Genomic DNA, 14,022 nt, shown 5'->3' with positions numbered 1-14,022 from the left:
ACCCCGGGGTCACAGCTAATGGCCGAGACATTCCCAAAATAGATGCCATCATCAGGAGCAAGGTAAACCGGAAGTAAGCTGGCACCGGCATGATGTCGCAGAACCAAGAGGACCCCGTCAAAAGGAAAGCGTACAACCGGAGCCCACGTCCTACGCCTAGAGCCCATATCGTACTCCCCGGAGAGTACAAGCAATAAGAGATGATGAGTGCCAAGAACCAGGACTCATCATCCCTCCAGCTCCGCCCCCATGACTCTTCACATATACCGTGCGCTGATCTAAAACTCCCTTTCCTGTCAGAATGTGCAATATACAATTTTAGCAAAAGCAGGTCTAGAGAACTAATAACAAGTCCTACGCCATCAGTTTAGGCATTGAAAATCTGGAGACCCATTCTCAATAATCCAGACGAATTCTACATATGCCTCATTTTATATGTGAGAATTACTGGAGCAATAAAGGGGTTGGCTGCAAAACAATAAAGTACACCCAACAGCAATTCTACCATTTCCCCATCCAACCCTCCCATAATATAATCCCGCCACCATCTTCGTTCCCCCTCCTCCACCATCTTCGTTCCCCTCCTCCAACCCTCCTCCACCATCTTCGTTCCCCTCCTCCAACCCTCCTCCACCATCTTCGTTCCCCTCCTCCAACATCTTCGTTCCCCTCCTCCAACATCTTGGTCCCCGTCACCCTCCTTCGCCCCGTCTCCTTCATCTCTATCTTCGTTGCCATCTTCCTCCACCCCTTCTCCTCCATCTCCATCTTCGTTCTCCTCCTCCACCACCACCTTCAACCCCCTCCTCCACCCCTTTTCCTCCATCTTCAACCCCCTCCCCCATCTTAGTCTTCCTCCCATCCCTTTTCCTCCATCTTCAACCCCCTCCTCCATCTCAGTCTTCCTCCCATCCTTTTTCCTTCATCTTTGTCTCCTTCCCCATCTTAGTCTTCCTCCCATCCCTTTTCCTTCATCTTTGTCCCCTTTCCCATCTTAGTCTTCCTCCGATCCCTTTTCCTTCATCTTTGTCCCCTTCCCCATCTTAGTTTTCCTCCCATCTTCACTCCATCTTCGTTGCTTCCTTCATCCATCTTCAATCCCCTCTTCCATCCCTTTTCGTCTTTTATTTTTGTCCCCTTCCTCCATCTCTTTTCCTCCATCTTCGTCCCCGTCTCCATCTTCCTCCCATTTTCACTCCCCTCGTCCATCCCCTTTCCTCCCTCATCTTCATCCCTCTCCTCCATCCCCCTCCTCCTCCCTGTATCTTCGTCCTCCTCCACTTCTGCTTTGGTCTTCAGGCCTCTAAGTGCTGGACATTAATTTAGTCTTCCCAGTGGTTTGAGCCTCTCCGGCCATTACTGAACACATTAACTCTTTGCATCCAATCATCTTCTTGCTACTCCACCAGCATCCTATATAAAAGCTGGGCGAGAGGCCGGGAGCCGCGTCCTGAGAGCAGACGTCTGCAGGACAGGAGGCATCAGCCGCTCAATGTCACATGGAGCATTATCAGCCACGGATCTCCACAGTGCCTGCACACCAAGACCCAGCAGGCACAATGTACCTCAGCATCGCCTCCTCCATGAGAGTCCTCACCACAGGTTCCCCTCCCCATAGCAGAAAACAGCCGGATCCACAGACGAGCCTGTGACGCCACACGAAGCCCACATGCTGCGGGTGTAATACGACACGTCCTTACATATGGCGGGAGATTACGTTTATTGCGCCAAGTTCGTAAACTGTAATCAAAACTGTACAGAGAAGGCAGCAACGAGGGTCAGGACTCCTCCAGGGGGCGCTCAGGACTCCTCCGGGGGGCGCTCAGGACTCCTCCGGGGGGCGCTCAGAGCGAGGTACCTGCTCATCTGCACAATCAGCAATCACTTCTATCGGACAAGCGGCTGCGGCACGTGCGTTATTGTACGGTTTGTGGTGTCTACCGAATACGTTAAATCTGGAGGCTCTGGTATAAGGCGAGCATTGTGGGGTGTTCCCCGTGTACAGCCGTTTCCCCAGTACAAGACAGATTTCTTGTGGGGAGTTCCCGGAAAATACGGTGGGTTCTGTGGGGTGTCCCCATACACAGCGGTTAATACTGACCAAAATTAACCAAGGGAGGAAAAATGGTGAACTAGCAACAGGGTAATGGTTGTCCAAGACTTACTGATGGGGCGGAGGGGTCATATCTCACAAAGACTATCACCCAAGCGGATGTAGCGGTCCTGCTGGCTATGACACGGAGATGATGGGAGTGATGATACACTGTGTCTAGTGCCGTACCAATAACAGATGAGCACTAATCTGGTAAATCCCATTGTCAGGTGGCAGCTGTTGCCGTGTCCTGCGTCCACCATTTGGCCGCGTGTGGTGTACGATCCGTAGTCTGATGTGGTGCCGGCAGATTGACGCGGCTATTTCTGTCGCGGACATACGAGTCCTGCAGCGAGTGTGGGGGTCTCCCTGTCATCTGCAGGGTCCTCAACATTTGTTAGAAGGTAACAGGATATCCTCAGCACGGCCCAGCTCTGCCGCATCTGTCATCTGCTCGGCCCCCGAGAGCAGCACAGACCTTTAATTACCAGAGACCCGCAGGGTCTGGACAGATGGACCCCTAGAAGACCCCCCAGGATCAGCGGACACCACCAGCACAGACTTAAAAAAAGTACAAAAGTGACCACGTGTACGAGGAGCCCAATACGGGGCCCCAGCACAGATTCAGATCCGCACGCAGTTTGTACCTGATCTGTCAGGATTAAGATCGGTATGATACAGGTGAATAATGGCGTCAGGTCTCCAAGGTCACACAAGGTCAAGAAAAGCGCGGCCTGAGGAGCGGAAGACACGTGACTGCCCGCAGCGCCGGCCAGGACAAGGATGGACACAACCATCCAAACCCCGAGCGGAGGGCTCACACCCCGGGGGCCACCGTCACTGATTGTGTCCCACCGACTCCACAGAAGTGTCGCAGGACGGTTTTTACATGGAGTATCTGGGATTCTGTAACCGGAGTGTAAGGACAATTACCGCCATCATTATCACGCACGTGTCTGAGCGACTGACAATAAGCCCGCCATCGGAGTAAAGAACGCTCCACGATAAGACGGACATCAGACTGGTCCATGGAAGCGGCCGACCACTGATCGCTAAGGACGATGACCAGTCACGGGACGCGCGGAACGCCATGGTGGTCACGTATCCATCACATATCCGCAGGATCTAAATGTAAAGGTACAGAAGATTTCTGCCACATGTGGAGGACACAGAGCCGCTCCCCCTGTTCACAGGACCCCCAGGACGGCTGTGGCCCACCAGACAACCCCTGACATTCAGTCCCTGCTGGTCTCCCTCCAGCGGCTCCATATTTCTTATGTTATGTCGTCAGCATCAGAACGTGGACGGAGCCCGCAGCCTTAACATAGGGAGCGAGAACGTACCATGTAACCATGGCAACCATCGAAACCAATCGCAGATCATCAGTGGAAGCAGAGCGGGCGGCCGCGTCATACGTGTCACATACACGGAGGCCGGCCATCGATGATATAGGCCCTGTCATACGTGTCACATGCACGGAGGCCGGGAGGGCGGCCATTGATCATATACACCCTGTCATACGTGTCGCATGCACGGAGGCCGGGAGGGAGGCCATCGATGATATAGGCCCTGTCATACGTGTCACATACACGGAGGCCGGCCATCGATCATATAGGCCCTGTCATACGTGTCACATACACGGAGGCCGGGAGGGAGGCCATCGATCATATACGCCATGTCATACGTGTCGCATGCACGGAGGCCGGGAGGGAGGCCATCGATGATATAGGCCCTGTCATACGTGTCACATACACGGAGGCCGGGAGGGAGGCCATCGATCATATAGGCCCTGTCATACGTGTCACATACACGGAGGCCGGGAGGGAGGCCATCGATCATATAGGCCCTGTCATACGTGTCACATGCACGGAGGCCGGCCATCGATCATATAGGCCCTGTCATACGTGTCACATACACGGAGGCCGGGAGGGAGGCCATCGATCATATAGGCCCTGTCATACGTGTCACATGCACGGAGGCCGGGAGGGAGGCCATCGATCATATAGGCCCTGTCATACGTGTCACATGCACGGAGGCCGGGAGGGAGGCCATTGATCATATACACCCTGTCATACGTGTCACATACACGGAGGCCGGCCATCGATCATATAGGCCCTGTCATACGTGTCACATACACGGAGGCCGGGAGGGAGGCCATCGATCATATAGGCTCTGTCATACGTGTCACATACACGGAGGCCGGGAGGGAGGCCATCGATCATATAGGCCCTGTCATACGTGTCACATGCACGGAGGCCGGGAGGGAGGCCATTGATCATAAACACCCTGTCATACGTGTCACATACACGGAGGCCGGCCATCGATCATATAGGCCCTGTCATACGTGTCACATACACGGAGGCCGGCCATCGATGATATAGGCCCTGTCATACGTGTCACATACACGGAGGCCGGGAGGGAGGCCATCGATCATATACGCCCTGTCATACGTGTCACATACACAGAGGCCGGGAGGGAGGCCATCGATCATATAGGCCCTGTCATACGTGTCACATACACAGAGGCCGGGAGGGAGGCCATCGATCATATAGGCCCTGTCATACGTGTCACATACACGGAGGCCGGGAGGGAGGCCATCGATCATATACGCCCTGTCATACGTGTCACATACACGGAGGCCGGGAGGGAGGCCATCGATCATATACGCCCTGTCATACGTGTCACATACACGGAGGCCGGGAGGGAGGCCATCGATCATATAGGCCCTGTCATACGTGTCACATGCACGGAGGCCGGGAGGGAGGCCATTGATCATATACACCCTGTCATACGTGTCACATACACGGAGGCCGGCCATCGATCATATAGGCCCTGTCATACGTGTCACATACACGGAGGCCGGCCATCGATGATATAGGCCCTGTCATACGTGTCACATACACGGAGGCCGGGAGGGAGGCCATCGATCATATACGCCCTGTCATACGTGTCACATACACAGAGGCCGGGAGGGAGGCCATCGATCATATAGGCCCTGTCATACGTGTCACATACACGGAGGCCGGGAGGGAGGCCATCGATCATATACGCCCTGTCATACGTGTCACATGCACAGAGGCCGGGAGGGCGGCCATCGATCATATAGGCCCTGTCATACGTGTCACATACACGGAGGCCGGCCATCGATGATATAGGCCCTGTCATACGTGTCACATACACGGAGGCCGGGAGGGAGGCCATCGATCATATAGGCCCTGTCATACGTGTCACATACACGGAGGCCGGGAGGGCGGCCATCGATCATATAGGCCCTGTCATACGTGTCACATACACAGAGGCCGGGAGGGCGGCCATCGATCATATACGCCCTGTCATACGTGTCACATACATGGAGGCCGGGAGGGAGGCCATCGATCATATACGCCCTGTCATACGTGTCACATACACAGAGGCCGGGAGGGAGGCCATCGATCATATAGGCCCTGTCATACGTGTCACATACACAGAGGCCGGGAGGGAGGCCATCGATCATATAGGCCCTGTCATACGTGTCACATACACAGAGGCCGGGAGGGAGGCCATCGATCATATAGGCCCTGTCATACGTGTCACATACACAGAGGCCGGGAGGGCGGCCATCGATCATATAGGCCCTGTCATACGTGTCACATACACGGAGGCCGGCCATCGATGATATAGGCCCTGTCATACGTGTCACATACACGGAGGCCGGGAGGGAGGCCATCGATCATATAGGCCCTGTCATACGTGTCACATACACGGAGGCCGGGAGGGAGGCCATCGATCATATACGCCCTGTCATACGTGTCACATACACAGAGGCCGGGAGGGCGGCCATCGATCATATACGCCCTGTCATACGTGTCACATACACAGAGGCCGGCCATCGATGATATAGGCCCTGTCATACGTGTCACATACACGGAGGCCGGGAGGGAGGCCATCGATCATATACGCCCTGTCATACGTGTCACATACACGGAGGCCGGCCATCGATGATATAGGCCCTGTCATACGTGTCACATACACGGAGGCCGGGAGGGAGGCCATCGATCATATACGCCCTGTCATACGTGTCACATACACAGAGGCCGGGAGGGAGGCCATCGATCATATAGGCCCTGTCATACGTGTCACATACACGGAGGCCGGGAGGGAGGCCATCGATCATATAGGCCCTGTCATACGTGTCACATACACGGAGGCCGGGAGGGCGGCCATCGATCATATAGGCCCTGTCATACGTGTCACATACACGGAGGCCGGGAGGGCGGCCATCGATCATATAGGCCCTGTCATACGTGTCACATACACGGAGGCCGGGAGGGCGGCCATCGATCATATAGGCCCTGTCATACGTGTCACATACATGGAGGCCGGGAGGGAGGCCATCGATCATATACGCCCTGTCATACGTGTCACATACACGGAGGCCGGGAGGGCGGCCATTGATCATATACGCCCTGTCATACGTGTCACATACACAGAGGCCGGGAGGGCGGCCATCGATCATATACGCCCTGTCATACGTGTCACATACATGGAGGCCGGGAGGGCGGCCATCGATCATATACGCCCTGTCATATGTGTCACATACATGGAGGCCAGGAGGGCGGCCATTTCTAGACGCGGCTCTGGCAATTAACACTGTACGTATACTTTCTGCCAATTGAGTCCCCTCAACAGGCGGTGGGAGCGCGGCTCCTGCAGATGGTTCACAATCAGCGCATCTATTGATCGCTCTCTGCCCTTCACCCTCCACTTCATCAGCGGCCGGGCGGAGAGGACGCAGCCACTGCAAAACCAATCTATAGTCCGCTGCTCACGGCACCCACCGAGCCGCCAGGCCACGTGCCACGTTATGCTGCCACCATGTAAACAGCCTGTGCAACAAGTCCTCAGCAGCTGCAAGATCTCTGCTTGCTTTCTGTGAGTGGAAATATTCATGCTAAAAACTCACTGATCTTGCTATTACAGCTGAAGGTTTGGTACAATGTATCAGTGTAGTAAATCCCATATTGAATTTCTACTCACAATTTTCCTTCCTCACCTTTTCGCCATAATTATCGCTGCACTGAAACAATTCCTCCGCTGTGAGGACGCGTATTCTGTCAGGACGGGATTTTAGCCTCTTGTAAAGAAAAATGTTCTCAGTCACTGACAGCAAGCGGCATTAAATCCTACAAGGCCTCATTTATCAGAGATGTCGCCCATAGCGACCAATCAGAGCTCAGCTTACATCTCCTAAACTGCTCTGGTGTCATTAAAGCTGCGCCGTGATTGGTTGCTACAAGCATCAGGCAGTTTTACCATTAGACAGTTGTGATAAGATGTTTTGCTATGGAGCAGCTTTATCTACACGTGGAGGACGGGCGGACATCTCCCCACAGGTGTCAGCAGCCCACGTGGCCTCCTGTACATCACCGGCCACCACTGACGATAAACGCCATAAAACAATCCAGACGCCTCACATTCAGAGAATCGCAGGAAATAATCAAATCTTCACCCAAATTATAAAATGCATCCCCGGGAATCTCAGGCCTCCAACCAATGATCCCAGGAGTGAAGGACGGGCGCCATATTATAGAGACCAGAGACCGACAGTTCATCAATAATCACAGCTGTAGGACATGACGGCACCGACTACACTACACCACTAAACAGAGGAATCCAATCCCAACCCACACATACTAAAGGGAAGACATCCAGAGCTGTATTCACAATTCAACTGTTACATCAGGCCTTATCCTCCAGTCACCTCCAGAGCTGCACTCACTATTCTGCTGTGACTGTGTGTCTTATCCTCCAGAGCTGCGCTCACTATTCTGTTGAATGCAAGCGGTAATGACATGGAGGCAGGAGAGCAGTTGAAAGGTGACCAGCTCCAGAGCGACCAAGATAACCGTTAACTGCTGGCGTCCAAGGTCAAGGAGAATTGACCTAAACACAGTATAGGGCTCAGTGGAGTATAAGGCTCTGTGCCCACGATGCAGAAATGCTCCGGATTTTTCCTGAGCGTTTCTGCATCTCCCTGGCAGAAAAAACGCATGCGGATTGCGCATGCGGATATGAAACGTTCTTCACATGCATTTCCGCCTGCGGGTTGACAAGCGCTTTCCAAGCGATTTTAGCGGAATGGCCGCTGCGGAAACGCTTAAAAAACGCATAGTGGGCACACAGCCTAAAATACATAAATCGGTCCTATTGTCATCCAGGCGCAGGACTATTTTTTCTCACTGGTCATCCTTGTACAATCCGTTTTTTTCTCAGCAGCTATTAACCATTTACAGTTTCCCATCTTGTATCGGTAAATGTCAGACGCCTCCGAGGCTCCGTATGAGATGCGATTTTTTTTTCACACCCATCAGATTTCGGAGTGAAATCGCAGCCTGCTGAGTACAGCTAAGAAAAACATTCAGATCTGCACAACCTCATAGAAGAACATTGGTGCGAGCGCAATCTCTTTTTTTTTTTTTTATTGGATTGCACTCATCCGATTTATGCACAAGTGTGAGCGAGCCCTCAATATGAGTGCGCCCCCTGAGAGCCGCACAGGGCGAGGGGCGCAGACTCCCCAGAAACATCAGGATACTGGTCAGAAAACGGCGACTCATGAGATCGACCACGGGGTGATGCGTCACTGCCCCCCATACCCATGTTATGGCACCTCATACAGAGACGACAGGTTCAGACCCAGACTGGCCCCTGCTGTGCCGCTCGTCACCAGTATACAGGACCCATGCGCGCTCACACTATGTTCGCAGGTCGGGTGCACGAGTTATGGCCCTGATTTGCTTTTCACAATAGATGGCCGCTCAGTGGGTGACTTGTTGCCAGTGATAACCGGCCCGAGCTCAAGTCTACACTATAGAGGGGGCGGCACCTAACGATACCTCCTATAGGGGGGGATACCTAAAGATACCTCCTATAGAGGGGAGGGACACCTAACGATACCTCCAATAGAGGGGGCGGCACCTATCGATACCTCCAATAGAGGGGGCGGCACCTATCGATACCTCCAATAGAGGGGGCGGCACCTATCGATACCTCCTATAGGGGGGGGGGCACCTATCAATACCTCCTATAGGGGGGGGTACCTAAAGATACCTCCTATAGAGGGGAGGGGCACCTAACGATACCTTGTATGAAAGGACAATCATCTCAGCACACAGTGGAGCTATGAGCGGACATGACATTACAATGGGAGTCTCAGGCCTCAGTGTGTGGATTATATGACAGGCTGGAGCCAGTTTCATCCATCACTGACAGGGGGCAGTGTTGTGGGGTAAAGGCTTATACCGTATGGTAACATATAGAGGTATAATGGTCCTGGTGTCCTGGAAGATGTGTCAGATACAGTGTATTGTCAGAAAGGGGGATAGGAATACATTACAATCTGGGCGTAACACACTGCGCGCTGGGGGTGCCACGACACACCGCGCCGTTGGGGGGCTCGCCATACACCGCGCCGCTTGAGGGGCTCACCATACACCGCGCCGCTTGAGGGGGCTGTGAATACACCGCGCCGCTTGAGGGGGCTGTGAATACACCGCGCCGCTTGAGGGGGCTGTGAATACACCGCGCCGTTTGAGGGGGCTGTGAATACACCGCGCCGTTTGAGGGGGCTGTGACTACACCGCGCCGTTTGAGGGGGCTGTGAATACACCGTACCGTTGGGGGTTGTGAATACACCGTACCGTTGGGGGTTGTGAATACACCGTACCGTTGGGGGCTGTGAATACACCGTACCGTTGGGGGCTGTGAATACACCGTACCGTACCGTTGGGGGCTGTGAATACACCGTACCGTTGGGGGCTGTGAATACACCGTACCGTTGGGGGTTGTGAATACACCGCACCGTTGGGGGTTGTGAATACACCGTACCGTTGGGGGTTGTGAATACACCGTACCGTTGGGGGTTGTGAATACACCGTACCGTTGGGGGCTGTGAATACACCGTACCGTTGGGGGCTGTGAATACACCGTACCGTTGGGGGCTGTGAATACACCGTACCGTTGGGGGCTGTGAATACACCGTACCGTTGGGGGCTGTGAATACACCGCACCGTTGGGGGTTGTGAATACACCGTACCGTTGGGGGTTGTGAATACACCGTACCGTTGGGGGCTGTGAATACACCGTACCGTTGGGGGCTGTGAATACACCGTACCGCTGGGGGTTGTGAATACACCGCACCGTTGGGGGTTGTGAATACACCGTACCGTTGGGGGTTGTGAATACACCGTACCGTACCGTTGGGGGTTGTGAATACACCGCACCGTTGGGGGTTGTGAATACACCGTACCGTTGGGGGTTGTGAATACACCGTACCGTACCGTTGGGGGTTGTGAATACACCGCACCGTTGGGGGTTGTGAATACACCGCACCGTTGGGGGTTGTGAATACACCGTACCGTTGGGGGTTGTGAATACACCGTACCGTTGGGGGTTGTGAATACACCGTACCGTTGGGGGTTGTGAATACACCGTACCGTTGGGGGTTGTGAATACACCGCACCGTTGGGGGTTGTGAATACACCGTACCGTTGGGGGTTGTGAATACACCGTACCGTTGGGGGTGGTGATTCACTGGCTGGGCGGAGGGGGTGTAGTCCATTCATAAAGCCCATACAGCGCCCTCTCTTGGACACAGGACCCCCAGCCTCCCTCCATGTCCCCCAGGGCCTCCACAGCTTTGTCCCCTGCCCCGAGGCTCGGCTCCTACCTGTCCGGAAGAAAGCGTCCACTTCCGAATCTGTTCCGCCGCCGCCGCCTTCCTCCGAGCCCTCCGCCGCGTTCATGGCAGCAGTCGCCGGGGCCGGGGAGCTGGATCCTCCGAGGGGCGCCGGGGCCGGGGAGCTGGATCCTCCGGGGGGCGCCGGGGCCGGGGAGCTGGATCCTCCCGGGAGCTCCACGGTGTGTGCGGTCACTGAGCGGCGCTCCCCGGCTCCATCTCCGTGTAATGTGCAGCTGTAATAATGCCGCCCGGACCGAGCTCAGCCCCAGACTGCGCCGCCTCCTCCTCCTATTGTTCACATCCTGCGCCCCCTCCTCCTGCCACCATGTGACTGTCACATCCTGGGGGGCTCCTGCACTATTATACCCCTAGATCACCAGGAATGCCCCCTCCTCCTGCCACCATGTGACTGTCACATCCTGGGAGCTCCTGCACTATTATACCCCTAGATCACCAGGAATGCCCCCTCCTCCTGCCTCCATGTGACTGTCACATCCTGGGGGGCTCCTGCACTATTATATTCCTAGATCACCAGGAATGCCCCCTCCTCCTGCCACCATGTGACTGTCACATCCTGGGGGCTCCTGCACTATTATACCCCTAGATCACCAGGAATGCCCCCTCCTCCTGCCACCATGTGACTGTCACATCCTGGGGGGCTCCTGCACTATTATATTCCTAGATCACCAGGAATGCCCCCTCCTCCTGCCACCATGTGACTGTCACATCCTGGGGGGCTCCTGCACTATTATACCCCTAGATCACCAGGAATGCCCCCTCCTCCTGCCACCATGTGAATGTCACATCCTGGGGGGCTCCTGCACTATTATACCCCTAGATCACCAGGAATGCCCCCTCCTCCTGCCTCCATGTGACTGTCACATCCTGGGGGGCTCCTGCACTATTATACCCCTAGATCACCAGGAATGCCCCCTCCTCCTGCCACCATGTGACTGTCACATCCTGGGGGGCTCCTGCACTATTATACCCCTAGATCACCAGGAATGCCCCCTCCTCCTGCCACCATGTGACTGTCACATCCTGGGAGCTCCTGCACTATTATACCCCTAGATCACCAGGAATGCCCCCTCCTCCTGCCTCCATGTGACTGTCACATCCTAGGGGGCTCCTGCACTATTATACCCCTAGATCACCAGGAATGCCCCCTCCTCCTGCCACCATGTAACTGTCACATCCTGGGGCCTCCTGCACTATTATACCCCTACATCACCAGGAATGCCCCCTCCTCCTGCCACCATGTGACTGTCACATCCTGGGGGCTCCTGCACTATTATACCCCTAGATCACCAGGAATGCCCCCTCCTCCTGCCACCATGTGACTGTCACATCCTGGGGGGCTCCTGCACTATTATACCCCTAGATCACCAGGAATGCCCCCTCCTCCTGCCACCATGTGACTGTCACATCCTGGGGGGCTCCTGCACTATTATACCCCTAGATCACCAGGAATGCCCCCTCCTCCTGCCACCATGTGACTGTCACATCCTGGGGGGCTCCTGCACTATTATACCCCTAGATCACCAGGAATGCCCCCTCCTCCTGCCACCATGTGACTGTCACATCCTGGGGGGCTCCTGCACTATTATACCCCTAGATCACCAGGAATGCCCCCTCCTCCTGCCACCATGTGACTGTCACATCCTGGGGGGCCCCTGCACTATTATACCCCTAGATCACCAGGAATGCCCCCTCCTCCTGCCACCATGTGACTGTCACATCCTGGGGGGCTCCTGCACTATTATACTCCTAGATCACCAGGAATGCCCCCTCCTCCTGCCTCCATGTGACTGTCACATCCTAGGGGGCTCCTGCACTATTATACCCCTAGATCACCAGGAATGCCCCCTCCTCCTGCCACCATGTGACTGTCACATCCTGGGGGGCTCCTGCACTATTATACCCCTAGATCACCAGGAATGCCCCCTCCTCCTGCCTCCATGTGACTGTCACATCCTGGGGGGCTCCTGCACTATTATACCCCTAGATCACCAGGAATGCCCCCTCCTCCTGCCACCATGTGACTGTCACATCCTGGGGGGCTCCTGCACTAATATACCCCTAGATCACCAGGAATGCCCCCTCCTCCTGCCACCATGTAACTGTCACATCCTGGGGCCTCCTGCACTATTATACCCCTACATCACCAGGAATGCCCCCTCCTCCTGCCACCATGTGACTGTCACATCCTGGGAGCTCCTGCACTATTATACCCCTGTATCACCAGGAATGCCCCCTCCTCCTGCCTCCATGTGACTGTCACATCCTAGGGGGCTCCTGCACTATTATACCCCTAGATCACCAGGAATGCCCCCTCCTCCTGCCACCATGTAACTGACACATCCTGGGGCCTCCTGCACTATTATACCCCTAGATCACCAGGAATGCCCCCTCCTCCTGCCACCATGTGACTGTCACATCCTGGGGGGCCCCTGCACTATTATACCCCTACATCACCAGGAATGCCCCCTCCTCCTGCCACCATGTGACTGTCACATCCTGGGGGCCTCCTGCACTATTATACCCCTAGATCACCAGGAATGCCCCCTCCTCCTGCCTCCATGTGACTGTCACATCCTGGGGGGCTCCTGCACTATTATACCCCTAGATCACCAGGAATGCCCCCTCCTCCTGCCACCATGTAACTGACACATCCTGGGGCCTCCTGCACTATTATACCCCTAGATCACCAGGAATGCCCCCTCCTCCTGCCTCCATGTGACTGTCACATCCTGGGGGGCTCCTGCACTATTATACCCCTAGATCACCAGGAATGCCCCCTCCTCCTGCCACCATGTGACTGTCACATCCTGGGGGGCTCCTGCACTAATATACCCCTAGATCACCAGGAATGCCCCCTCCTCCTGCCACCATGTAACTGTCACATCCTGGGGCCTCCTGCACTATTATACCCCTACATCACCAGGAATGCCCCCTCCTCCTGCCACCATGTGACTGTCACATCCTGGGAGCTCCTGCACTATTATACCCCTGTATCACCAGGAATGCCCCCTCCTCCTGCCTCCATGTGACTGTCACATCCTAGGGGGCTCCTGCACTATTATACCCCTAGATCACCAGGAATGCCCCCTCCTCCTGCCACCATGTAACTGACACATCCTGGGGCCTCCTGCACTATTATACCCCTAGATCACCAGGAATGCCCCCTCCTCCTGCCACCATGTGACTGTCA

The 14,022-nt window shown here is 55.2% G+C and overlaps 1 protein-coding gene across 1 annotated transcript in view; it reads right to left on the bottom strand.

Annotated features, from left to right (window-relative positions):
* LOC141161316 (kalirin-like) overlaps positions 1-11,146 on the bottom strand; it is a 118,582-nt gene extending 107,436 nt beyond the window's left edge. The window contains exon 1 of the mRNA XM_073646129.1: positions 10,800-11,146. Coding sequence (XP_073502230.1) covers positions 10,800-10,875 — 76 coding nt within the window. The 5' untranslated portion in view covers positions 10,876-11,146. The remainder of the gene's footprint in view (positions 1-10,799) is intronic.
* Positions 11,147-14,022: the final 2,876 nt, after the last annotated feature.

This window comes from Phyllobates terribilis, unplaced genomic scaffold (assembly GCF_046119375.1).
Source record: "Phyllobates terribilis strain yellow unplaced genomic scaffold, ASM4611937v1 Scaffold_9__5_contigs__length_417890890, whole genome shotgun sequence".
Taxonomy (NCBI): domain Eukaryota; kingdom Metazoa; phylum Chordata; class Amphibia; order Anura; family Dendrobatidae; genus Phyllobates; species Phyllobates terribilis.
This window is presented reverse-complemented; position numbering and strand designations above follow the sequence as displayed.